At 36.7% G+C, this 26933-nt stretch overlaps 1 protein-coding gene across 1 annotated transcript; it reads left to right on the top strand.

Annotated features, from left to right (window-relative positions):
- Positions 1-10330: 10330 nt before the first annotated feature.
- Positions 10331-19066, top strand: Smp_162920 (putative zinc transporter ZIP domain-containing protein; the record flags this gene model as incomplete). Its single annotated transcript, XM_018790237.1, has 5 exons — positions 10331-10399; positions 10425-10589; positions 12852-13445; positions 15386-15544; positions 18620-19066. The coding sequence occupies 5 exons, from the start codon at positions 10331-10333 to the stop codon at positions 19064-19066; spliced, it is 1434 nt and encodes a 477-aa protein (XP_018655600.1).
- Between the last annotated feature and the right edge of the window lie 7867 nt (positions 19067-26933).

Genomic DNA, 26933 nt, shown 5'->3' with positions numbered 1-26933 from the left:
CTAGTTCATATATAATAAACGGCACTTAAAAGGAGCAATGAGTATATTTGCTTTTCTTTTCCAAAACATTCAATTTAGCTGATGTTCTCTGTGTTGTATTTGAGAATCTTGCATTTTCATGGGTTTGAGTCTCGCTCGCGAGAGCGGGTTCGTGGATGCGCACTGCTGAGGAGTCCCATAATAGGACGAAACGGCCGTCCAGTGTTTCCAGGTTTTCCATGGTGGTCTAGCTTCAATTGACTCATGCTTTCTACTATTTTCCTTTGTGTATGTTGAGGCCTATAGATGCAGAGGCTGCTGCTACATTTGCTGTCTTCGTCTGTATTTGTTCCTGTGTATGAGATAGGAGGGCTAGGTCATCTGCGAAGTCCAAATCATATAAATGATTTTAAGTTGTTCATTATATTCCGTGATTCCCCTTAGATGTCGAAGTTTTCATAATCCAGTCAATCACCAGAAGAAAAAGGAAGGGGGAGAGTAGACAACCTTGTCTGACTCCGGTCTTTAGTAGAAATGCATCTGTCAACTGTCCTCCATGCACGACTTTGCACTGTACTCCATCGTATGAGTTCCGGATAATGTTGACAATCTTCTGGGGAACTCCATAGTGTCGAAGAAGTTTCCATAATGTTCTCCTGTTCACATTGTCAAATGCCTTCTCATAGTCAATGAAGTTGATGTATAGTGACGAATTCCATTCAACTGATTGCTCAACGATGACCTGTAGTGCAGCAATTTGGTCTATGAACGACCGATCCTTACAGAATCCAGCCTGTTTATCTCGAAGTTGGGCGTCTACTATGTCTTTCACCCGGTGCAACAATAACTTAGTTGAAAAATTTTCCTGTTACTGACAACAGTGTGACGCCTCCATAATTCTCACACTTGTTCAGATCTCCTTTTCAGTCTGTTGGCACTTGTTCCTCCTCCCAAATCTTCTTGAGTAGAAGGTGAAGCATGTCTGCAGTTACTACAATGTCTGACTTCAGTGCTTCAGCTGACATATTGTCAGGTCCGGCTGCTTCTCCATTCTTGATTTGTGTGATTGCCATTTTGATTTCGTCGCTCGTCGGTGCAGTGACATCTATAGGAGGGTCTGTAGATGCTGCTTCGATGTTCGGTGGGTTCAATGGAGCTGGTCTATCCAAGAGTTTCTCGAAGTATTTTACCCATAGTTTCCTCAGTTCTTGAATCTCCGTGATTGTCTTTCCTTCTTCGTCTTTGACGGGTATCTCCGGTTTACCATATCTCTCTGCCAGTCTCTTCGTTGTGTCATATAGTTGTTTCATATTCCCTTCTCTTTCAGCTTTTTCCGCTGTTGTTGTTAGTTCGCCCACGTATTTCTACTTGTCAGCTTCGATGTTCCTTTTCACTTTCATATTTGCTTCTGCGCACTCTGCTTGTGCCTTGACTTTCTCTGCTCGTGTTCGACTGCTGTTATTGCTGTGTTCTTGTTGTTCCTTTCTCTAATCTTGTCCAGGGTTTCCACAGAGATCCATTCCTTATGGTGATGCTCCTTGGGACCCAGAACCTCCTGACACGTTGAAGTTAGTGATTCTTTGATCCCTTTCCAGTTGTCCTCCATCATGATTTCTTGTTCTTTCAGTAGATCCTGTGAAGCTTGGAACCTGTTGTTGAGAGTTATCTTGAATTCGTTGAGTTTGTCAGTATCTGGAAGGAAGGATGTACTGAACCTTTGTAGTGCTGTTTGTCCAGTTGTCCAGTGTTTCTTTAGCTTCAGTTTCATATTGGCAACCACCAGCTAGTGGTGATCCGAAGCTATGTCAGCTCCTCTCCTGGTTCTCATATCTTCCATTGTCCTTCAGAATTTTTGTTGATACAAATACGATCTATCTGGTTCTCTGTGGTGTGGTCCGGTGAGATCCATGTAGCTTTGTGAATGCGTTTGTGTGGAAATATTGTGCCGCCTATAACCAATTTGTCGAATGCACATATATTCGCAAATCTCTCCCCATTTCCGGTTCTCTCTCCTAGTCCATGTCGTCCCATAATATCTTTATATCCTGTGTTGTCCATTCTTTCTTTAGCATTTACATCTCCCATCAGGATGGTAAGGTTCTTTCATGGGAACTTAACTATGATTGATTGAAGCCTCGTGTAGAACTGATCTTTATCGTCGTCGTTGTTATCATTGGTGGATGCATAACATTGGATAACATTCATTGTGATCCCCTCCTTCTTTGTTTTGAATGATGCTTTGATTATCCTGGATCCATTAGATTCCCATCCTACAAGTGCATTTCGTGCTTCTCTGGACAGCATTAGAGCAGCTCCCTGAGTATGCGGAGCATTTTCCTCTCCGTTAATGTAGTACAGCAGCATTTTTACCTTATCTAGTCTTTGCTGTCCAGCTTGTATCCAATGGGTTTCGCTGATTTCGGGTACTGACAATTTGTATATCCTCATTTCCATTGCTATTTGACTGGTCTTCCCTGTGTCCCACATTGTTCGGACGTTCCATGTACCTATAAAGAGTGTTGCTCTGGTTGTTAGAAGGTGCATCGGTCTCGTGACTTCCGAAGAATTTCGGCTTTCATCATGAGACGTCATAATTCTTCCTTCAACTCCCAGGGCAGAGTTTAAATGTTTTGAATAATCTTCTCTGGTCAGCGTTCTTAGCGAGTTGGTTTTCTACGGGATGGGGTCGCTAACCCTATTCCCAATCCTCCTCCTTTGTGTAGGCTTGGGACCGGCAGTAACTCTAGAAGAGCTACAGGTGGGGTTATTTAGCATTTATAGAAGGTTCGAGTTGGTGGAGGTGGAAAGGATTGGTCGGCATGGCATGTCTTTGCCCTTCAAAAGTGTTTATTCTGTGCGCGGCATTTCTATTCACATTGAACATATTGTTTCATCCCCAGCTAAAATGTGTTCTTCAGAAGTACTTAACATTTTATTGTTAATTGTCACGATAGGACGATTCAGCATAAATGATGATGTGACCTCAATGTAAGACCTCATAGATGAGGTAGTCACATCATAACAAATCTGCAATCTCGGGATTAGGTCTACCAATAAAGTATCAAAGTTGAATCTAATAATACCGAAATAGACCATGATACTACAGAACTTCCGCAAGTGATCGATGGAATCTCTGACTTGTTCTAAGTTTGTCTGGTGCATAGGTCTCAAATACCTTTCCCATGTCACTGTTATCCACAACTGGACACTCAGTATTAGTTTGACACCTAATTATCTATCGACGAGACCACACTTAAAGATTGACTGGAGAAATTTTCAAGCGTTTAAAAACAAGGATAAATCAGGAACGATGGAATTCTTGAAAGAACCAAAGCCATTTATTGGTGTTTTCCTTAAGGTTTTCTTTATATTTCAGATCCAGCACCACATTACGGTTCAATGGGCTACTGAAATTTCACAAGCTTGACATTCCCTTAAGACCAATAGTGGAGTTCACAAATACCCTCACATATGCTTTTCCTAAATATCTAAGTAGCATACTTAAGTCACTTCAATGCAACCCAGTCAATGTCTTTATTGACTTATACAAATTCAAATCAAGGATTTCAGAGTTACCTATCAACAAGAACTAAACAATTTTAAGCTATGATGTTGTATCTTTACACGCTAACATTTCAACTGATAGTGTCTAGATGTCCATAGTAGTTTACTGAAGAATGATATCACTCTCACTGGCAGGTGTCTATCAGACACTAGTTAAATCATGGAATACCCGAAATTATGCTTGAACCCAACACACTTTACCTAAAAGTAGACCTTATATAAATAATTGAATAGAGTAGCTATGGGATCTCCATTATCTTCGGTTATTGAGAATTCATTCATGTTCCACATTGAGTCGCTTATTCTTGCCAGCACCATCAGAACAAGCATGTGGCTGAAGTATTTAGATGATACGTTTGTCATCATTAAACTACTCTTCTTGAAGTTTCTCCGAACGCAAACACGCTCTCAGAGCACATCAAATTCACTTTCTATAAGAAAGATGAACATAGTGAACTATCTTTCTTAAACTGCTTAGTTAAAAGGAATTATAATGATAGTCTCAATCTAGCCATATACCGAAAACTGGAACATTGAAATCGTTAAATTAATTTTCAATTCGTACATGCATTCAGTGCAGAAATTTTCCTAACCCTGAATCTCTTCAGGAGAGCAGCCAGGATTATTACTTCAGTGGAATACAGACTAGAAGAGAAAGCGAATATAATAAATATCTTACACTTTAATAGTTTTCTTGAAAATATTATTAAAAACATATTAAAACAAAATTTTCCGCCTGTAAGTAACAATCCGAGTGACAGATCTCGGATTTGTACTGTGGTTTTACCCTACTGCCAAGGTACGGCGGAAGAGTTAAGGCGAACACTGAAAACGTGCAACATTAAAAATTTCCATAAAACAACTAACACTTTAAGAAACGCTTTAGTTAGTACGAAAGATACGATTCCATTCAATTCCTCAAAAAAATCATGTCTACAGATCCGGTTGCGTCGATTGTGATGCGTTCTATATTGGGGAACGTTCTCGTGAGGTATGGAATCATGCCAAGGAACAGTTAAGTTACTCAAAAAGACCTCCTAATAATCTTGTAGGATTGGGAGATTTACAGATTAAATCAGTAATAGCACCAAATTGACATTAAAACCATCCTAACAATTCAGAAGGGATTTTCAACTATAGAGGCGAGTAACCGGAGTGTTTCGCGATATGCTGAATCTCTCTGCCCTCAATAGGAAAGAAGGCTGGAGTATTCATCCAACTTGAGGTATTTATCCAAACGACCACATCTGATCTTATTTACTTTCCACGAGACCTACACACACACACACCTAGTTTCAACCGCACTACTTGACTATACGAATGTACACATTTTTCACATCCATAGTCTAACACATAAATTAATTCAGTGACGGGCCGTTCAAACTCACCTTGACAGAGAATAACTTTCCATTGACATATTCACACCTATTATGATCTTGATTGTACCAAAAATACTCTTCATTGTTTACCTTGTACTATTTAAACTTATGTTGATTTAATTTGGTTGTTTATTCATTCTGAAGAGGTGGCTGACATTAGGTTAGGAAACGTCAGAAACACTATTTTTCTACTCATTGGGATATAACGAAAGTTTATTTTTTATAAGACCCTGTGTTCTCCTAAACCTTTGAAAACATCACGCATATACAAGGCCGAACAATGCTGTTATCTGTAAATACCTTAAAAATTGAAAAATTCCAACCTCAAAGACACCAAAGGTTAGAGATCGAGGAGTTAGAAGATGTATTTGGAAGATCGACGATAGGTCCATGAATGTTTTATCCAAGCAGGCTAGTTGTTTAGAAGAATGCGTAGCTCGAGGTGCTTAATCTCGATCTAGTGCATGGTGGGGCCCTTCATTTAGGGTGAAACCATTCAGGTCAGTGTCGAAAACTCAAAGAACTACTTATTTCGAAGATTCGTATAACCTTACTGACTTAGTTATAGTCAGTCTTGACCGAAGTCCAAAATAAATATACACGATTTATACGTGCAACACAGAGAGTTGAATTGTTATTATATTTTCAACTCCATAAGTATAATCAAATCCTGAAGATCTTTAACACCAGAAGTACTAGACGTAACTTCAAAGGCCTCTTAAAAGAACTTAAAAAGACAGCATCCAGTACTTACTGACGAGAGTTTATGAACTTCTTCGTACAGATAGGATCCTTCGTGGTGTTTTTTAACAATCTGTTACCAATGAATCCAGAAGATTATCTAGCGGAAACCGCCTATTTAATTTTAAGGAACAAGCAATGTACTTTACACTTTTTACCAACATGTGCGGTGAGTTTAGCTTACATTTATCCGCTTAAATAGCGCTGTGAAACCGAAAAGGCCATTTACTTTATTTAGATCAAAAAAGTCTGAAATTTGTTTTGCCATTTAGGACATTGGACGTTTATCCGCTGTCGCGATCTTTGGCTTCTGCGTCACTTCTATCTCACGATGCTTTATCTTATCTTTTTAAATATACTCCTGTTTGTTGGCTGTTATATAGCTGGATGCATACCTATATCTTTCAGAATACCTGTAGTAAGTTTTCGTGCTTACTGTTTCACAATTTCACTTGTATGTAAGAAACACTTAGGTGGATCTAGTTTATGGACAATCTTTGATAAACCTTTAAATGACGCTTTAAGTCTTTACACACTCACTGGGGTTAGAAGAAAGCTATTAATTAGTGTGAAGAATTAGGAACAGGATCTGAAGCCAAATGTGACTGGGAGTCCGTGTTATGGTTTTCATGTTCTGACATCAGTTTCAGTTTGGAAAGGACAGGAGGCTTGATGGCCTGTGTTAGTCCTGGCAATGATGGTCTCTCAGCTGATCCAACTTTCTTTTGAAGGAGTCGACGGGTGGAGCCTCAACCATGTGCTGAGGTAATGAATCCCACTCATTGATTATTCGATGGGAAAGTCGGTAGTCAGCTGACATGTAATTCGTTCTGGGCTTGTGAACTTTTTTGAAGTGTCCTCTTAGATTTTCTGTTTTGCAAGGCAAGAAAAATGAGGGCATATCAGGTGCAAATTTGTCATTAAGCAATTTGAAAACTGTAATCAAGTCTCCTCTGATTCTTCTATATGATAGCGGGAATAGGTTTAGCTTGGTCAGTCTAGTACCATACGGGAGCTTCGCTATTCTGGGAATCAGCCTAGTTGCTGTTCCCTGAACCCTTTCCAAGAGTTCACTGTCTTTTTTTAGGCAGGAGCTAGCTGCTTGTATGCAGTACTCAAGTTTAGGGCGTACGAACACTGTATACAAAGTCAGAAACGTTTTAGCGTCGAGATGCCGAAAAGCCAGTCAGTCATGATGCCAAAATACTTTTTAGCCATACGGGTAAATGAATTTCGCTCCGCAACTCGGGATGTGCTGCTTTAATTCTGATCGTTTTCCTGTAGACTATAGTGCCTTCATTTGATGTTTTGTAGGGTAGAACTATAGTTCTTTGGTATACCAATGAAGTGAGGGAATTGTTTTAAACCTTCTTTAAACACAACAAAAAAACTTACTGGCCGGAATTACCATAACGTTTTCGATATTTAAAAGATAGAATTGGTTAGGGAAACCCTAAAATATATATTTAATCACTATAAATACTGTGGTTCTATCTACCACCTAGCTAGTCTAGACCAAGTATGATTAAATTCTGTAGGTAATCCATTTCAATAATGAGTTGCTCTAGTTGACTAGATAGTATCAATTTATGCATAAAATATTGCTGTATATTACGATATAGTCGAAAATCTGAATTAAAATCATGTGGTTAATATATACGTTTGTTTAGTTTATACATGTGAACTTTTAATATTTCTCTTGATTGGCATTTGGCTTTCGCTAACGATTTTAATATATTACATTTAATCACGCATGTAGAGTGGGTTTCGTTCACTTCAAAAGTGAGTCTTATTGCTTACCATTGATGAGAAAGGAGACCACAGCAGAATTGTTATTGTTTTATTCGAGTCTATATATAAAACTTCTCACTGCCTGCAAGGTCACCAGGATTCTATCTAGGTAGTGGTGATATGCTAACAGACACTAGCAAAGACTTGAATATCCTTTGTCTCATTTTCCTACGTTTTTTATATCCAGTACAAAGACTGACAAACGATGTTTTTTAATAGTCGTTCTCACGCAACATACACAAAATATATTTCGACCACCAAATCTTATATTTTTGGATGACAATACTTATTAATTAATATTTGATATTGAGTTCAAAATGTGTATCTTTGGAATTCAGAACTAATTACACTGTCTCCTATGACTTTGGAAATCTCATGAAATTCACATCTAAGAGATCAATTTTTTATTAGGACGGGACAAAACCGTACATGACATTTTGTGACTACTTTTATATGAGAGAGAGGTCGATTGTAACGTGATTTTTATCGTTTGTTAGTTAATGTTGTTTTTACATCATTAGCATACGTACAGATATGTAGATAAAGTTATCATCCATTTACATTACTTCTGTACACTATTAACCCATGCACTTCTGAGTCTTGTAAAATTAATTCACACTTCCGTGATATAGAGCTATGTCATTTAGTTGTACAACCCAATTAAGGAGGGCTATTACACCCTTCCGGAAAAGAAAAAAGCTTTTGCTGAGTGCGCGACTAAAGTACTAGAGAAAGTAAAGTAAACAAACATATCAGTACTTTACCTTGTTATATTTTGTGTGAGGACTTCGATTTATGTGGCGCAGACAGATACTTTAACAATCTAGACTTTCCTATCACATTTGGAAACTTTGTAACCACTCAAAAGCGTTGAAAGCTATGGTGAATACACCAGTATGGGACGTGGTACTGCCAGTCAATCAGTCAGTTACAACGTAGGATCAGGCACATATATGCATCGGTACAAGTTGCCACACTTCATTAGCACAACAAGGTGAACACCAGATTCATTGAAGTAGTTACTTCAATGATAGTCATATATAAAAGAAAGATTGTGTATAAGGATATAATACAGGAAGGAAGAATTAGTTCATAGAAAGAAAAGTATAAAGTAATTTTAATCTGACAGTTTAAGGGAAGACAGTGTGTGTATATAAACCTAGGCTACTGTGACCGATTCTAAGCCATGTCACCTAGAGTCTCCAACCATTGGTTTCGATAACCACGCGGACCCCAACCAAGTAGTCTGCATCTGCCAACATGACTTAGACCGTAAGTTAGTGACTTCATGGAATGATGCCAGGTTTCGGTTTGGCCACCCCTAACTTTCTTTCAACCGTCTCCAACACTAGTCAGTATTGCGCGTCGTGATAATCGGTGTTCAGGCATACATAACACGTGGCCTATCCATCTCAGTCGATGAAGATTCATGACCTCATCAACTGATTTACCATCATTCCCTAATACCCTGCGTCTAACCTCACTATTACTTACCCGGTGATCCCAGCAGATGCGAGAAATATTTCTAAGACATCTGTGATCAAATACTGGTAACTTGCTAGTATCTTCTACTCTTAATGACCACGTTTCGCAGCCGTAAATTAGAACAGAACGAACTGCTGCGCAGTATACTCGTCCTTTAATTGGTACTGCCGCAAACATGCATCACATGTTTGTATAGAATACACACTTTCAGGGCATATACACTACAGTACATATATAGGGATTAATGCGCGCCTTCATAGGTATACATTACATGTATATATATAATGCATAGACCGAGGTCTACACACTTAATATACACATAAGTTTAGACGCGATTCACCCCAGGTCGTAGCCCACATGTTTCAACAACACTGAAGAAATAACAAGTAACCAAGTCATTTGGGTTGTAAGTAATCATTTGATGATATGTTCTCATCATGTTTATATCACAAAAAAGTTTCTAGAGTAAATCCGGTCAAGCGTCTAAAGGAAATTTTTCTGTAGTGCTACCTTTTGCTTATCCATACAAAAGAACGTCCTTTCTGTTAATCAGAACGTAAGACAGTGAATGATTAGCTCTGTCTCTACTTGACCGCCTGTGTTAGCTCATTAATAGAATTCACCAATTCCGGGCACCGCAGACATGTGCGGGTCGGTCTTTGCTCTGACACGATGTAAATATTTCGACTTTACCAACAGGTTGTACACCGAAGTAGTAGCGCTCTTCTAGTTAAAGTTAAGAATTCTTTCCATATTTAGATGCTTACGGAATTCTACTGATGGAGTATCTATAAAGGATTCGGGAGTTTAAAAAACCGTACATATTGCTATTGCTGATTAGGAGTGATAAAATAGGTTGTTTTGTGCCATCCCGTTACCAAAGATGTTTTTCTGAAGGGCTTTGTAGGTTTCAGTGAACTTTCTAACCACACCCCTCGTTTAACAAAGGATTGGAAAACATGGTCCTGTCTAGCGAATTAAAGTTTGTAGTGATTTCGGTTTTTTTTTACATATAATGCAGGTGATAACATTCAAATATTTGATAGCAAGTGAACATATGGATGTACTATATGAACAGAGACCAGCCTACCTCGCCGTCCTGGGATTTTTCATAATCTGCGTAATATGTTATTATCTGATAATATTCAAAGCGTAGTTAGTGGAGGACCTACAACGTTGTGGTTACCTTATACATTTTAAGGATGGTTTTCACAACCACATCCTAAAGTGGGCTTAAATTCTCCGTCCTGTGACTAGAATTTTGTATATACAACCTTGAATTAATCCACAGGTGTTATTTATTTCCGGTAATTGCTGTATTATTACGGTAAAAGTTTTTCCCTTCATATTCCATTAAAGTTCATTGTGTGCATATTTTATGATCTTCTGCAATGTATTTTCTGAGTTTTGTATTATTTATTACATCTCAAAAGAGTCAGTTACTGTTTATTAACTTGAAGGTATGTACATCTAACTTAATTATAGTCGAAAATTCGTATACTAACTGTTTTTGGTGCTGGTCTACTTTTGGGCGCTGCATTAGTCGTGGTCATTCCTGAAGGCATAGCAGTCATTTGCAGTTCGCATAAACATCAACATTCTAACCTTATTTCGAATAAAGATAACCACTTAAATCTGCCGAATTCACGTGTAAGTCCTGAGAAAATCTTTTTATAATCACAAAAACGTTTTGTGTGTAAAACAACTACTTGATCGAATGCTTAATCTGTTTTACACGATAAACGCAATATCAAAATGCCGATTCACTTCCTAAATGTTGACTAAGGTTTAACGCCATGTTGTAATGGATAAGAATCAAATGTTAGACTGCTAGACTACAGATTAAAGACTTGATTTATACCTTGATTGTTAAGAGTGGTATCCTACATCTTTAAGTGTAACTGTATACTAAAATAAGTCGGACTGATATTAACAGCTTAAGTTTTACAGTTTGGAGCTACCACAAATTGTACTAAAAGGGTCGACCTATTGACAATATTCAATCTGAAACCAATTTTTACTTCATTTACCCGAATGGATTTTAAGGGCTATTCAAAATAAAAAAACTTATTCCTGTAAAGTGATAATTCAAATTCAATGATTGAGTTATACAACTAATTTAATGGAAATCAAATAAATTTATATAATTTTTGCCAAGAAAAAAATGTCATGGATCAAGAATATTGATTTAATTTGTGAAGGGCACAAATCAATCGAGAAGACTTGAAATTCAAATGATATCTGAAAATACATTTCGATCATATCTTAGATCTCTTAAGAAGTTTGAACTTTCAACATAACGACTTTCCAAACCATGAAAATGTAAGAAAGCCTTTCGATAAACTTTGAACCACCGAAAACTATTGGTTGTAACTAGTACGAAGCGTCAGTCAGCTCTTATTATGTGTTGGTTAATTCAAGGTTTGGTAAATTGTGGTCTGCATTTAGGATAATTATTTCCAAATAAATTCAAGCGAATCAGTGTCTGTTATCTTAAAAAAGCTTACTACTCTGGAATTGTCTAGCTTTATCTTTACGTGCGGAATATTCTTTTGTGTATAGTTCCTATTACTTTCTACAGTAATAAATCTACACGAATAGTTACTTACGCCTGTTACCTTTCATGAAGGAGCTTAGGTTGCTCACCAGGATTCTTCATCGAACTTTGTCCCGTGGAGTCCTTTCCAGTTGTTTCCAATTGCTATTCATCCTTTTGATGTCTGCCTCCATTTGTCCACTCAATATGTTCTTTGGTCTTTCTCATTTCATTTTCCATTAAGAATTCCAAGTTAGGGATTATCTCGTGATGCATCTTGATGGTTTTCACAATGTATGTCCTATCTACTTCCATTGTCTTTTCATAATTTTCCTCATTTGGAAGCTGGTTTGTTCTTTCCTACAATAGGTTGTTCCTGATGGTATCCGACTAACGGACATTCAATATCCTATGTAGACAGTCAGTCACAACGTAGAACTTCGTACGTACGTACATCAGTTTGAGTTGCCATACCATATTAGCACAGAGATTCAGTCGTCGATTCAAATCCCATAGTGGTAGAAGTAGTAAGAGTATAAACAGTAATCAGGAAGATTAGGGTTTGAAGATGTTATTCAAGGAGTATAATCCAATGAAATAAATTTGGAAAGAGAAAAAAGATAGAGACATGAAGAATTTAGATTATAATTTGGTAGAACACAAAGAGCGGATGCACCTTCGCCATTGCAAACGATTTTGAGCCATGTTATTCAAGGTCTCTAACCATCGATTGCTATCGTCTCGCGGATCCCAACCAGGTAGTCTACATTTACCATCATGGCTCAGTCCACTTGTCAGTGACTTCATGGGTTAGTGCCACGTTTTGGTCTGACCGCCCCTAGCTTTCTTCCAACCTACTCCTACACCATGAAACATTGCACGTCGAGGCAGTTGGTGGTTGAGCATACGTAACAGGTGTCCCAGACATTTCAACTGATGAAGTTTCACTACTTCATCAATCGATTTGCCATCCTTACCTAGTACCCGTTTCTTAACAACTGCATTACTTACCCGGTGGTCCCAGGATATACGAGCGATGCTTCGAAGACACCTATGATCGAATACTAGTATAATAGAATAATCTTATGTAGACAATTGTTTATCATTACTTGTACTTCCTTGATGATGATTATAGTAGTTCTTCAAGTTTATAATTAATAATTACACATTTTGATGCTTACTTACTTTACTTACACCTGTTACTCCCAATGGAGCATAGGCGGCCGACCAGCATTCTCCAACCCACTCAGTCCTGCACCTGTTTTGTTGCTTATTTTTGATTTATTATACTATGAAATCATCCATTTTGTCGTACAATGTTTTAGATTTCACCCTTATTAAAAGATACTCTCTGTTTATTGATCTTCATTTTGTAGAGATTGAATATGGCTGATACAGTGGAATTGACAAATGATAAAAATCTTCCATTATCAATAAATAAAGACAATGATCCAATGAAGCAACCGAATAACATTGATCATGATCATACTCATAATGATGATAATGATAATAGTAGTAGTAGTTATATTCATCAAAAAGTTGGTATTGCATTATTATTAGGTTATTTATTTATGTTATTAGTTGATCAAATGAGTTATACTATATTGGAATTAACATGTTGTCAAACGATGCTATTTGGATTGAAGAAATTATGTTATCGTTCAATATTGTATATACCATTAATGAATAGATTGAATAATGATACTGGTACAATTGTCAATACAACGAATACAACTTCTTCTAATAACATGAATTGTACTAGTAACCCCAGTAATCTAGTCAATGAAACATTGAATAGTAATGGTGGTTCATCTATTGGTTCAATTCAATCAACTAATCATAAAGGATTAATTGTTACATGTGGTTTAGTGATACATTCATTAGCAGATGGATTAGCAATTGGTTCAGCATTTGCATTGAATCAATTACAATTGGAATTAATATTATTTTTAGCTATTATTTTACATAAAGTAAGATTTTATGTGTTCAAGTATTGAATTATTTATTTTTCTTCATTTAGTATTGTTTGTTTGAATCTTCCAAATGATGTTTAGGACTGTAACTGATCAGTCTCTAATTGACATACTGACGAGTTCAAAATAGGACGAAACGAGCGTCCTAGATTCCACTGCTAGCCACTATCCATATTTACTTACAATACTTGTGAAATAAGGCTATATCGAGGCAATACGCATAGTATGCACATATGCCAATAAGAGACTGTCCAGTTGTAGTCTTAAACATCAATGGGAAGATTCAAACAAACAATACATAAGTGAATTTAAACTTCGCCCCATTGCACGAGCAAGTGGCTATCAGGACTTAGTGGTCGAGTGAATAACGTGATATCGTTTGAAGCGAACGGTACTGGGTTCGAATCCCAGAGTGAATATCAACTCTGAGATTCAGGTACATCCAGCTGACGGGTCACAAATAGGATGAAACGCGCGTCCAACTGGATTCCACTGCTAGCCCTTATCCATCTTTGCTTACAATTTATTTTCCTTGATCATTTATTAATGATTGTAAGTTGTTTTTTTTAAAATAGGAAATAAACCAGGCTAAAATATGTGCGACTGGTTAGTCAGTGAATTCAATTGTAGGGTATAATATTATGAATTTTAAAGGAGAATATTACTTACTTATTTATGCCTGTTACCTTTCGTGGAGGAGTATAAGCCGCTCATCAGTACTCTCCATCCAACCCTATCCTAGTCAATCCTTTCCATTTCTTTCCAGTTAACATTCATCCTTTTCATATCTGCTTCTATTTCCCTGCATTTCAGCTCCATGCAGTAGGACTGTCTTAACGTTTGTATTGAAGATTGTGACTGTGATGTTGGCTTACAGACAGTTGTTTTGAGTTCCATATGTTGTTGAATTGTAGGGATGCTGTCCTTGATTTGCCAATCATCGCCTTTACGTCTATATCGGATCCTTCTTGTTCATCGATGATGCCTAAAAGAGAATATATGTATATATAATGTTCTAATTAAATAGGATTTTAAACGTTTGGTAAAAGAGTTCCTTTCTTTCTAACGTTGTTCTGTGTAATAAATAATGCAATTTATCTCCTCGTGTTTTTATCGACAATTCGGTAAACTAATCTGTCCAATTAATTGTATTGGACATTTTTGTTTTCATAAATAATATCCATTAGCCCCAAAATGCTCTGGTAAGGCCGAGGGTAGGGAGAGTTATCTCTCTCGAAATCCTCTCACATGGCCACACGTGTACAGCCGCTTTCAGGAAAGTTCTACTCACTGACTTCTCACGGCATTACGGTCGTTTACGAAATTGAGAGGACGAAAAGTGAATGTCCGACGCTTTAACCGGGTTTGTGTGTATGGAGAATCAACCAAGGGGAGATGGAAAACCCTGATTCCAAAGGAATGGTGCACATGGGCTCCAGAATCATGAGAAAGCAAATAGCATATGAACCAATTGTTGGTCACCGACTACCATGAAACCGCATCTCCTGATGTTACCCCACTGCCTTATAGACTAGACCTTTTAATTAGAGGCTCGAAGTGTGGCTTCCTATGGAAACCGCCCATATCGGTTTGAGCTCTTGTGGATTATCTCAGCCCTCACACAAATCGAATGTCAAAGTGTGGCGCATATATATTCAGTGCTTCCTTATGTCCATTTTTTTAGGTATTCAAATAGATTATTAAACTCATTTACAAAGTCTGAGTTCTATGTTGTGTACTCGGCTTGCTCTCCATGTTAAAATTAATTAGTTATTCATTGAGTACATGATTTTATTGTATTTACATACACATTGTTGATTTGTAAATTAGAATAAACAAAGTGTATTTAAAATGGAAACTAATTTTAAATAAATATGGAATCATTTAGAATCTTATCAATCTAAATATTGTTCGTCTGTTTTGTTTTCTTTTTCTAGATACCAGCAGCTTTCGGTTTATCATGTTTTCTATTACATGAAGGATTAACTCGTGATCGAATTCGTTTACATATGATTGCTTTCTCACTTTCTTCTCCATTGGCTTCATTTTTCACGTATTTCTATCTCTCATTATCTTCAACATCATCAACTGATACTGTAAGTTTAATGATTTTGATAAATTGTATTCTATTAGAGGGGGTTTTTTGTGGAGATTTTACAGTAATTTTATAGTTGAAATCATGAGTCGATTGAAGCTGGACCACCATGGAAAACTTGGAAGCACTGGATAGCCATTTCGTCTTATTATGGGACTCCTCAGCAGTGCGCATTTATGGTCCCGCCTCACGAGATTCGGACCCAGAACCTATCAGTCTCGCGAGCGAGCGCTTAACCTCTAGACCACTGAGCCGGACATCCAATTGTTATGCCGCGATAAGGATAATGAATGGTAACTTTGGGATCTATTTATGAACCAATATTATGCATATATTTTTATCGTATGATCACTAAGTAACTAAACTATTCATATTCGTGTCTTCCTTATTGTAAGCTTTATTTTGAACTATAAACTATTGTTATACGATTTACCATTCTTAAGTTGTCCCTAGTCTATTAATTACTGCCTCCCACATTCGCAGCCATATTTGGCTGAATCTTGTACAAATGTTATTTTCTATTATATTAGTACGATGTGGTCAGTCTGTTCTGGAGTTGACTGGCTAGGCTAGGCAGAAGCAGGACCGATACGTACTCTAGACTGCTCGTGCGGTTTTCGTGTGTCACTGTTCCAATCGGTAATTCGCTCTTCCTTAATTGGCACGTCATACATTAACAGGGCATCCACTCGGCCACAAGTTATAACACCAATAGTGTTAATGTCTATCTTCAACCAATCCACGATGTTCCAGCAACCTTTCACCAATTGTCTTCAGTGAGTTGATATCTCACAACAGACCTGGCTGAACTCGACTGGTCACTGCTCCTCACTAGAACTCAAGGAAATATCTCTTGGAGCCAGTCACTAATGAGCATAGGATTAGTATCAGAAGGGGGGTTTTTTACACAAATTATTCTCTATATTTTTAGTTTCTATGACATTTCATACGTTTCATAATTATTTTATACAATGTAATTACAATCAAATCTTTAATATTCATCATGCAATCATTAAATGATCATACTCAATTCGCATGTTCTTTTTATTATTAATTTTTCAATTCAATCTCCTGTTGGCCAAAAGTGTTTTTTTTGTTTTAATCATTCATACTGGTATAACCATAACATTGTTTGTATGTATATAGGTATAGGTATATAATAATAAACTAATACTAATCACATAGAGCTAGTTGTATTACATAATAATATTGTAATGGAATAAATGATTATGATAATAATGTCAAATAATGAATTCATTAATTCATTCAATAAAAGAGATTATATAACACTTAAATGAGTAACATAATTATTCGTTGAAAGTTGAAAAACAAAGTGAGAATCTTCAATATGAACATCAAGACAGTCAATTCTACTGTATGGAGCTGAAACGTGGAGAACTACTACGACCATCGTCAAGAAGATACAAGTATTTATAAACAGTTGTTTACACAAAATACTCAACATTCACTGGCCGGATACTATTAACAACGGCCTACTGTGGGAGAGAACAAACCATCTTGCAGCTGAGGAGGATATTAGGAAAAGATGTTGGAAGTGGATAGAACATACATTGAGGAAATCGCCAGACAGAACCACGTGGCAAGCGCTAACTTGGAATCCGGAAGGGAAGTGAAAAAGAGAAAGGCCGAATAACACATTACGCCGAGAAATAGAATCAGATATAAAAAGGATGAATAACAACTGGAAAGAAGTGGAAATGATTGCCCAGGGCAGGGTTGGATGGAGAAAACTGGTGTGTGGCTTATGCTCGTGCACGAGGGGTAAGAGGTGTAAGTAAGTAAGGAAGCTGAAAACATGTTGCTGTTGTTGTTAAGTAGTTGCCGAATTCTAGAAATATTCAATTAGAGAATTCACGAAATTTTTTAAAGATCAGTTTTATGATGGAAATAAGTAAAAATCAAGAGATAAATATTAAAATTATGTAAAAAAAATAAGTAAAAAAAGAAAGAAAAAAGGATTTCAGCAAATGTTTTGAAGGAATAGTATTATAGTGAACAAGAAAACAAGTGGGGACAAACGAATATATTTAGTCAGGAAATTACAGAATATCTCACTGCCTTCTCGTTGCATGACGGTTGTTTACGAAATTGAGAGGACGAAAAGCGAAGGTCCGGCTCTTTAACCGGGTTGGTAGACAGGGCGAGTCCACCTATGGGAGTTGGAAAACCTTGATTCCAAAACAATGATGCACATGGGCTCCAGTGTCCTGAAAGAACAAATGACATATGAATCAATCGTTGATCACTGCCTACCATGGGACTGCATCTCCTCACGATGCTCCACTGCCTTGTGGATCAGACCTTTAGGTCAAAGTCTCGAGTGTGACTCCTAAGAAAAGCACTTGCTTCAGTTTTGGCACCTGGGTAGTATCACAGCCCTCACACCAATCAAATCAGATTTGTGTGGCGCATATGTATCTGGTGTCTTCTTGTACCAATATTTATGTGTTTAAATAAATAAATAAAACAATGAAATATGAGAATCATATAGTATATAGTTAATTTGCAAACAATCAATAGTCTCAATCTTGACTGTTCCTTCTGTAAATATCAATCCATCATCTCCGATTATTATTGTTCATGCATTTTCATACCAATTGCATTTGGTTCCCGTTCTTTCTTCATCGATCTTCTACTGAAATACATTCAATGTCCGACCATCGTAATATACTACTTATGTGGATATAATTAACCCACATTACAGTATGAATCAAACCGTTCACCAATTGTCTTCAGTGAGTTGATATCTCACAACAGACGTGGTTTGAACTCCACTGGTCACTACTACTCACTAGAACTCTTGGATTTACCGCTCGAAGTCAGTCACTAGTGAGCATATTATTATTATTATTATCAGAAGGGGTTTTATGAAGATTTAGTAGTAGTTTTACCTGGTGGTCTAGCTTTAATTGACTCACGCTTTCAACTATGAAAATACTAAATCTCCATAAAACCCCTCCTGATAGTATGAATCAAAGTTGAGTTATATAATCTACTCTCATATCAATAATTCATATATATTTGCATACTTCTTCTTTTTCTTCTTCTCTTAAAGGATATTAGTGAAGCTTCAACAAGAACAGGTTTAGCTCTTTTATTATCAGGTGGTACATTTCTCTATGTTGCGGCTACACATATTCTACCAGAATTAATTAATTCATCCAATACTGATAGTAGTACTATGGATTTAAATACTGTAAATGATACTACAAATTCTAATTTATATTTATTCACTGATTCATTAAATAATAAACCAGGACATCATCATCATGTATCCACCTCATCATCATCATCAGCAGCAGCAGTAGCATCACCATTATCCAATTATGCATTATATACTGTAGATAATAGTCATGAATCCATTATCATGTATAATTATCCTAAATCAAATCTATACTTAAATTCAATCTCACATATTCATCGTTTAAGTATCATTGAAGTTTTTGTTTTAATTAGTGGTACAATAATACCAATTCTATTTTCAACAAATCATTCTCATTAAGTAATAATATGGTAATGGCAACTGGAACTGATGTACGTACGTACATACGTACGAAGTTCTACGTTGTGACTGACTGACTAATATAAAATAACAATCTTTCAGTTAATCTACCACAATGAGGTGATTTTTGCAGGGATATTTTGAATTTTTCTATGGTTTTTCTTTTCTTGTTTATCATATCATTTATGTAAGTTTTGCTACTTTTTTTCCCTTTACCACTTTAATCCTGTGATATAAACTATGTATGTATATACCCTCAATACTATGGGATTTGAATTGACAACTGTATCTCTATGCTAATGTGGTATGGCAACTCGAACTGATGTACGTACGTACGAAGTTCTACGTTGTGACTGACTGACTGACTGACACTAAATACATACTGCTCTTATTGTCGTCTTCTAAATGATTCAATTCTATTGTAAAGAATATTAGCATAAACAATTGATGTATATTTATAACTTCGTTTATGTGTAGATAGATTACAATGAACTCTTCTAGTTGTCTATGGAATTATTGTATCTTATTTCTGATACCTCATTAAGGTTTTGAATAGTTTCTCAAATAGTAATAATAGTAATGAATCACGAATATCTTGTTGTTGTTTGTTTTTTTTTTACTTGGAAAAAGTGCATTTTTTCAAATCATTCAGTTGGTTTTCATAAAATAGGTTAAATAAATATGGTCAGGAAACTGTCGCAAATAGACTCAGTTTATAAAGAGTGTATACACCAATGGCGTACGTGCATATACTCTTTATCTTCCCTTAAACCTCTAGATTAAAATTGCTTCATTAAGTTCTTCCTTTCTATACTATATCCTTATATAAAATCTTTCTTTTATATATTACCACCATTAAATTAACTACTTCAATGAATCCGGTGTTCATCTTGTTGTGCTAACGAGGTATGGCAACTTGGACCGATGCATAAATGTGCCTGGTCTTACGTTGTAGCTGGCTAACTGAGTTTGTTATTAACAGATGTGAGTTGTAATTGTTGTCAGGGAAGTACATTTCTTCAGTGTCCGATGATTAGGAAGCTAGTATTAGATAAATTTATCGGTCTTCAATAAGTTACACCCGTTTTGTTTCACATAAAAATCTATCCATCAAAAAGTGGTGTTAATTTCATCAGAAAAGATGGTTAAAGGTGAAATCTAAAACTTAAATATTAATTATTGGGAAAGTGGGCTTAATTTCTTGTAAAGGTATCAACCAATCATTTTATGATAAACTTATATAGTTCGAATAGTCACATATCTCTAAACTCATTAATTGTTAATACGACACTTAAGGATACTTTCTAATTCAGATCGTCATCAGACTTCACTCCAAGGTACACAGTAATATTTACATGGGCATATGAAAAACATTCTCGTATGATCATAAGAGTGATGGATCTCAGTCGTTGAAAATAATGTGTCTTCAGATGTAAGATAGGATTTTGTTGGCCCATCGATCGTGCAATAAGAATACAGTAAAATTGTAGGATGTGTTATTGTTAGTGGCAAAAAAACTTAAAAGTTAGTCAAAGTAAATCCTATGGCAATCTATTGATGTGGATAAAAGACTTCCTAATTGGGCGCCAACAAAGAGCACGGGTGAACTCCAACTTATCTAGCTGGAAAACTGTGCTTAGCGGAGTGCATCAGGGCACAGTTTCAGGCCAAAGTTATTCCTCTCATATGTAAATGACCTTCCTCTTCTCCTGTCATCATCGGTCCTGCTGTAAGCCGACGATGTCAAAATATCAAGGACGGTAAGAAGTAAAGGTGATAGCTTGTCGATTCAAAAGAGCCTGTAGAAATTATCTGAATGGTCCCAAACCTGGCAGTTCCCAATGAATAATTCCAAGTGTATTGTGATGCATATTGGTCATCAATGTACGGATACGTGCACGATGAATAACACCTGTTGTCCAAACACACAATGACTTAAAAGCCATCGTTAGCCAAGAATTAAAAACTACACACTGCCGTGCGATAGCCCCTAAAGGTTTCACAACTCTATGGTCAATACGTAGGACCTTTAATCATGTCAACGCTAAAACGTTTTTGACTTTGTACTCAGAATGCGTGCATCCTAAACTTGAGTACTGCATACTAATGGCTATCCCCTACTTAAAAACAAGACAGTGAGCTTCTGGAAAAGTTTCAGAGAACAGCAACTAAGTTGATCATTGGGATAGTGAGGCTCCCGTATGATGCTGAATTGACCAAGCCAAACCTATTCACGTTGTATCGAAGAACCAGAGGCGACTTGATTATAGTTTTCAAACTACTTAGTGATAAATTCGCACCTGATATGCCCTCATTTTTCTTATCCTCCAAAACAGAATTTTTCGAAGACGCCAAAAATTCCACAAAGCCAGAACAAATTACTTGTCGGCTGACTATCAACTTTCCCATCGAATCATCGAGTGAATTTCATTAAATCAGCAAGTGGTTGAGGCTCCATCCGTCGACCCTTTTCAAAAGAAAGTTGGATTAACTGAGAGACCATCATTGCTAGGACTAACACTGGCCAGTGAGCCTCCTGTCCTTCCCAAACTGAAACTAAGAATTTCTGGAGTAGTCCAGCTTGAAAGGAATAAAACTCGATAAGCACAAGTGGACACATTGTATTCGGAACTCACAATAAGCAGGGAATAATGTCTAAAGGAATCATTATCGGATACAAGCTCCATGTTGTAGCTAAAGTGAATTGAGTTTTTTCGAGGATGTTGAGGGATATTTAAGATAATGTAGGTCAATGTCAGATCTGCTTTCAGTAACTTACATCTTGAAGGGTACAGATTCGAAGGTTCGGATGGCCCCGCGCAGCGTATGAATTCGAGTTCCAGAACTGATTCCGTGACTTGCCATTGGAAGCTCCTAAGTAAAACTGAATAAGTGCTCTGGAAAACCCTCTGTAGTCAGCAACGCAGTCAGTTGTCTGGAACTGATGTTATAGTGAGTAAGATTCGCATAAATTCACAGCTTGATTTGCTTCTAACTAATTGCAACTGTCCAACTAAAGGTATTGACTAACTGGTCAATCAATAGGACTAAATCAATGGTCGGTTCTATCTTACCGTGTTGCTGACGTCTCACTGTTCCTTCTCCTTTAACCGTTGTCTTCAATTGCTGTCAGTGGTATCCACAGAAGAAAAGTTTTTTTTATTTTGAGGTTTTTTCGGAATAAGAAAAAAATGACAATGCAAAAGTAGTATAGTAGTATTCAAACAGGAACATATGAGTAGTGGCGTAACAGGAACTCCAAGCTGAATAACCGTCTCGGAACACGAAATGCAATACGAATTTACAACAGGATACAAGCAGTCGTCCTCCCTCACCCTTGTGTCCATAAAAAATTAAACCTAACATATTTGCAAATAAATTTTCCTATAACAGTAACTTACGTATAAATTCTGGTTATTAATATATCACATACAGTAATAATAATAATAAACTCTCAAATAACAGTCTGTTACATGAGGCATGCCAGTTTACGGGAAAGATCAGATTGTTACAGAAGTTACAATTTTCGCTGTAGTAGATTACTCAGCTTGGTTAATACTTTATAAGATATGAATTTAGATGGTATTAGTATGAAACGTATTGTCAATAACACAATTGACGCACTTTATGCAGGTTGTGTTGCGACACGCAAATGACGGTCGGGAATTGATCCCTGTGAAGTTGGGAGCTTCTGGGAACCTCAACTTCATATTCCTCTGGAATACCTGCGGTTTGAATAAGGGTGCAGGACGAAGTCACCCGTTCCATATCTGCTTCCGGTGGTGTATTTCAAGGGGTATGAAAAAGGGTGTAAGAAAAAGAAAGGACGAGAGGCAAAGCAGACAATGTTCATGGAGGAATAGTTAAGGTATAACTACTTGATCTATTTATCTGCTATCAAGGTACTTATTAATCAAGAGCATTCTAATATGTTAGAGAAACTGAGTGTAAACAAGGTATGAGTGCATAAGGAACTATATAAATGAAGGTGGTTCAGAAAGAAGCTTGATAGTATGAGATTATGTGAAGTTATATAATATGGTGCTGAAAACAGTATTTCGATACAAATGGCTGTCTCCCTTCTTGGTCGAAGCCATTTAAGCCCACTTATTTTTTTAGAATCTACAGGGTCTTGGGCAGGATTCGCTTTTAGCGGATTGTTTAGTTTGCTTGTAAAAGGATTACTCGTTAGGAAGTGAAACCGATTCAGCGTTTTAAACACGACCTAAAAGTTGTTTTACATAAGTAAATCAGCATCAACACTGTTGGTTCGTGACATTCCACTAGACCATAAGGAGCCGTAATTAAACAAAATGTTCTGCCCTACAGACACGAGTGGATTGAAGTTATATCCCCACCATCATGTTCGCTGGTCAGTAACGCCACCCTCCCTTCTTTTATGATGTTAGGCTCTCTTACGTTTGTGGTCAGTGTGAATATTGCTTTCATCATGGCCCATAGCTGAAATACATTGTCTCTACTAGTTCCATGTTACAAGCAAATCAGATGGCTAAAGCATTTGTATTGTGGGTTAGACATCCTCTAAGTATATCACAGTGCTATGAAGATAACTAATGGTATAAGCTATAAGAGGGTGGTGTTACTGATCAGCAAACATGATGGTGGGGAGATGACTTCAATCCACCCGTGTCTGTGGGGCAGAACATATTAAATTACGGCTCCTTATGTCAAGTGGGATGTCACGAACCAACGGTATTGATGCGAAATTATTCATGCAAAATACCACTTTGAATCATGTTAAAAAAAGCTGAATTGGTTCCACTTCCTACCAAGTAATCCTAATACAAGCAAACTAGACAATTGGCTAAAAGCGAAGCCCACTCTATACCCTATAAAATCTAAAAACAAAAAAAAGAGAGTTCAAACAGCTTCGAAAAAAAAAGGGAGACAGCCATTTGTATCGGAATACTGTTTTCAGCACTTTATTTTATAATTACACAATTCCATACTTTCTTTTGAACTACCTTCATTTATACAGTTCCTTACCCACTCATACCTTGCCCACACTTATTTTTCTTTAACACATTAGTATGTTCTTACCTAATAAATACTTCAGTAACAGACAAATATACTAAATGGTTATACCTTAACTATTCCTCCATGAATATTGTGTGCTCTGCTTTTCGTCCTTCCTTTTTCTTACACCTTTTTCAGCCTCCTGCAGATACTCCACCGAAAACAGAAATGGCACGGGTGACTTCGTCCTACACCGTTATTAATGCTTCCGATATTCTGGAGGGATATAAGTTCGAAACTTCTAAAAGCCCCCAACTTCGCATGTATCTATTCTCGACCATCAGTTGTATGTTGCAACGCTACCTCCATAAAGTGCGCCAAGTGTGATATTGATATTGACATGTTCCTTATGAAATCCATTTACATTCATATCTTATGAAATATCAACCCAGCTGAGTAATTTTCAACAGTGAAAATTGTAACTTCTTTAACAATTTGATCTTGCCTGTAAACCGGCATGCCTCATGTAACAATCTGTTATTTGAGAATAAATTATTATTATTATTATTAATTCTATATTGTACCTGAATATAATATTGAATAAAGCCATTAATAATAATAATAATAAGAGACAGGTGGGATTATATGTGGTTAAGAGATGGTAAGAACTAATAGCAAATCAGAGGATATGAAAGAGTAGAAGATTGTAAAATTTTCAGGGTCAGAAACGTAGGACATTGAGCAACCCACAAGAATTTAGGATATTTTGAGCTTCTTTTGATCATCCTTAGTTGGTCAACGTCTATAAGATTAGTGAGTTAGCTGTCTACTTGTAATAGAAGAAATAAAAAGACATGACACTTAGGAAAATAACGTTGTTTTAACCATTAGCGAGATTCGGAATCTGAAAATGAGGGTTAGGAGCAGAAGGTCATGATTAATAACCAATAAATGGTAGGAGAGGCTAAACCGTGTGTTCTATCGTTTGGGTATATTTATATTAACGACAACGGGGGCCGTTATATTCATGATCGGTCTAGCTATTAGGCGGTCCATAATAAAGTGCCTCATTGGTGGGCAGGAGTTCAAGGAATAGTTGGTGAAGCTCTTTAGTGTCTAGCAACAACGTTATTAGCCTTTTAAATTTAGTAAAAGTGTCACAGCTACGGATAAGTGTTGGCAACCTGTTCCACAATAGAATATACCGCACTGTAAAAAACTTAAAGCGCATTTGTTTTGGTTTTTTACGATAAATAGTTTATGAGTTGTTTCTTGGTCTACGGGCTGGGTCATAGATCATAGTCGGGCAGGAGGTTACGACTGACTGTACATTCATTGCTTTGTAGAGAAATATCAGATTGTTCCTTAGCCTACGGTGCCATAAAGATTCTAAGAGAGGTAGCTACATCTACCTGTGTAATCGAGAGTGGAGTCACTTCCAAGCAGTAGGCGTGTGAAGAGTCTTTGAACATCTAATCTTATTTTGTCTATGGTATTCATATTAGAGAGGATAAAAGAGCAGTATTCAAGGGAGGGTCGTACACATATTTTGTAAAAGGTAAGCTTAGACTCTGTTGTGAAGAAAATTTTCTTTATGAAACCAGTTAGCTGTCTAGCTTTAGAAATAATAGAGGAGACATGTGCTTTAAAGTTTAGGCTTCCTGTATAATTTTCTTCCTAGATCGTGTAAAAACTTATGTTAACTCTTTAAGAGTTGACCAAAAACATCGAAATGTCAGAACCTCGACACTCGAAAATTCACTCACTTCCTTATTTTGTGTAGGTACTTTATTTATGGTCTTATATTGAATTTAAAAAGCCTTGTGTTCTTGAGATGGTAACCTCGCACTCTACTCCAGCTTCTACAACTAAAAAGTAAAAACCTATTCCCCAATATTCTGGTTTCATTTATCGGTAAGTCGGGGGTTAGCAGCTAACATGAAAGATCCTTGTGCGAAGTTTCGTGTATGAAAATCCCTTAACATACATGCTGTTTAAATTTATTATTCTGTGGTGTTTGTTTGAACTAGCTATTCCTTTGTTCTTGGTGACTGCTTGATTTCGAATTCTAAATACAATACATTTGTTAGTGCTCATCTAGTTCTTCCTGGTCCAAACTGCTTTATCTCTGGAATTTCCAATTCGTACAATAATTTAAATACTTCTAATCATCACGAAGGAGTCTGTAATGGGACATTTGGACATACATTCAAATTTTGGTGTTTTTGAAGAATATATGGAAAGGTTCGAAGTCTGGACTATGACTATGGAAGATGTTGAGGATGTTAATATTGTGGCTCATTTCCTTGCATTCACCGGAAAAGAAGCCTGCAGTTAATAAAAATCCTTTGCATTTCCAGAAAAGCTTATTTCCCTCCTTTATGCAACTCTCAAGGAACTGTATTGGTATTGGTCCTAACCATACAATTCTCAAAGCTGAACATGAGATAACTGGGAAAATGCATGTTCAACAATTAACACGATGAGTAGGTCAACAGGGGAGAAGAACTAACTAGCTCAATCGGATGGCACTGCTCAGCCTCGCAGACGTCATCATTCTGTATAGCCTGACTTCATTTACTTTATTCATATTATTCTATCTTTGGCCTAAATGTGTTCCTTAGAAACTCCAGACATTATGTTGCTAATTGTCGCCAAACGATAAATCAATTAGACAATGATGTGAATTCCACGTAAGATCTTGTAGATTAGGTGGTCATATCATGTCATATCTATAATTTTAGGATTAGGTCTATTATTAGAACAGTACTAATAATTAACATTGACCGTAATTCTGCAGAACTACTACTAGACCATGTAAATTATACAAATTTCAGATACGGTAAGGAAGGAAAATTTCATAAAATGATTCACCTGGACACCAAGAAAT

Source organism: Schistosoma mansoni, chromosome W (genome assembly GCF_000237925.1).
Source record: "Schistosoma mansoni strain Puerto Rico chromosome W, complete genome".
In the NCBI taxonomy this organism is placed as follows: Eukaryota; Metazoa; Platyhelminthes; class Trematoda; order Strigeidida; family Schistosomatidae; genus Schistosoma; species Schistosoma mansoni.
Note: the sequence above shows the minus strand (reverse complement) of the source record. Positions and strands in the feature narration are given on the sequence as shown.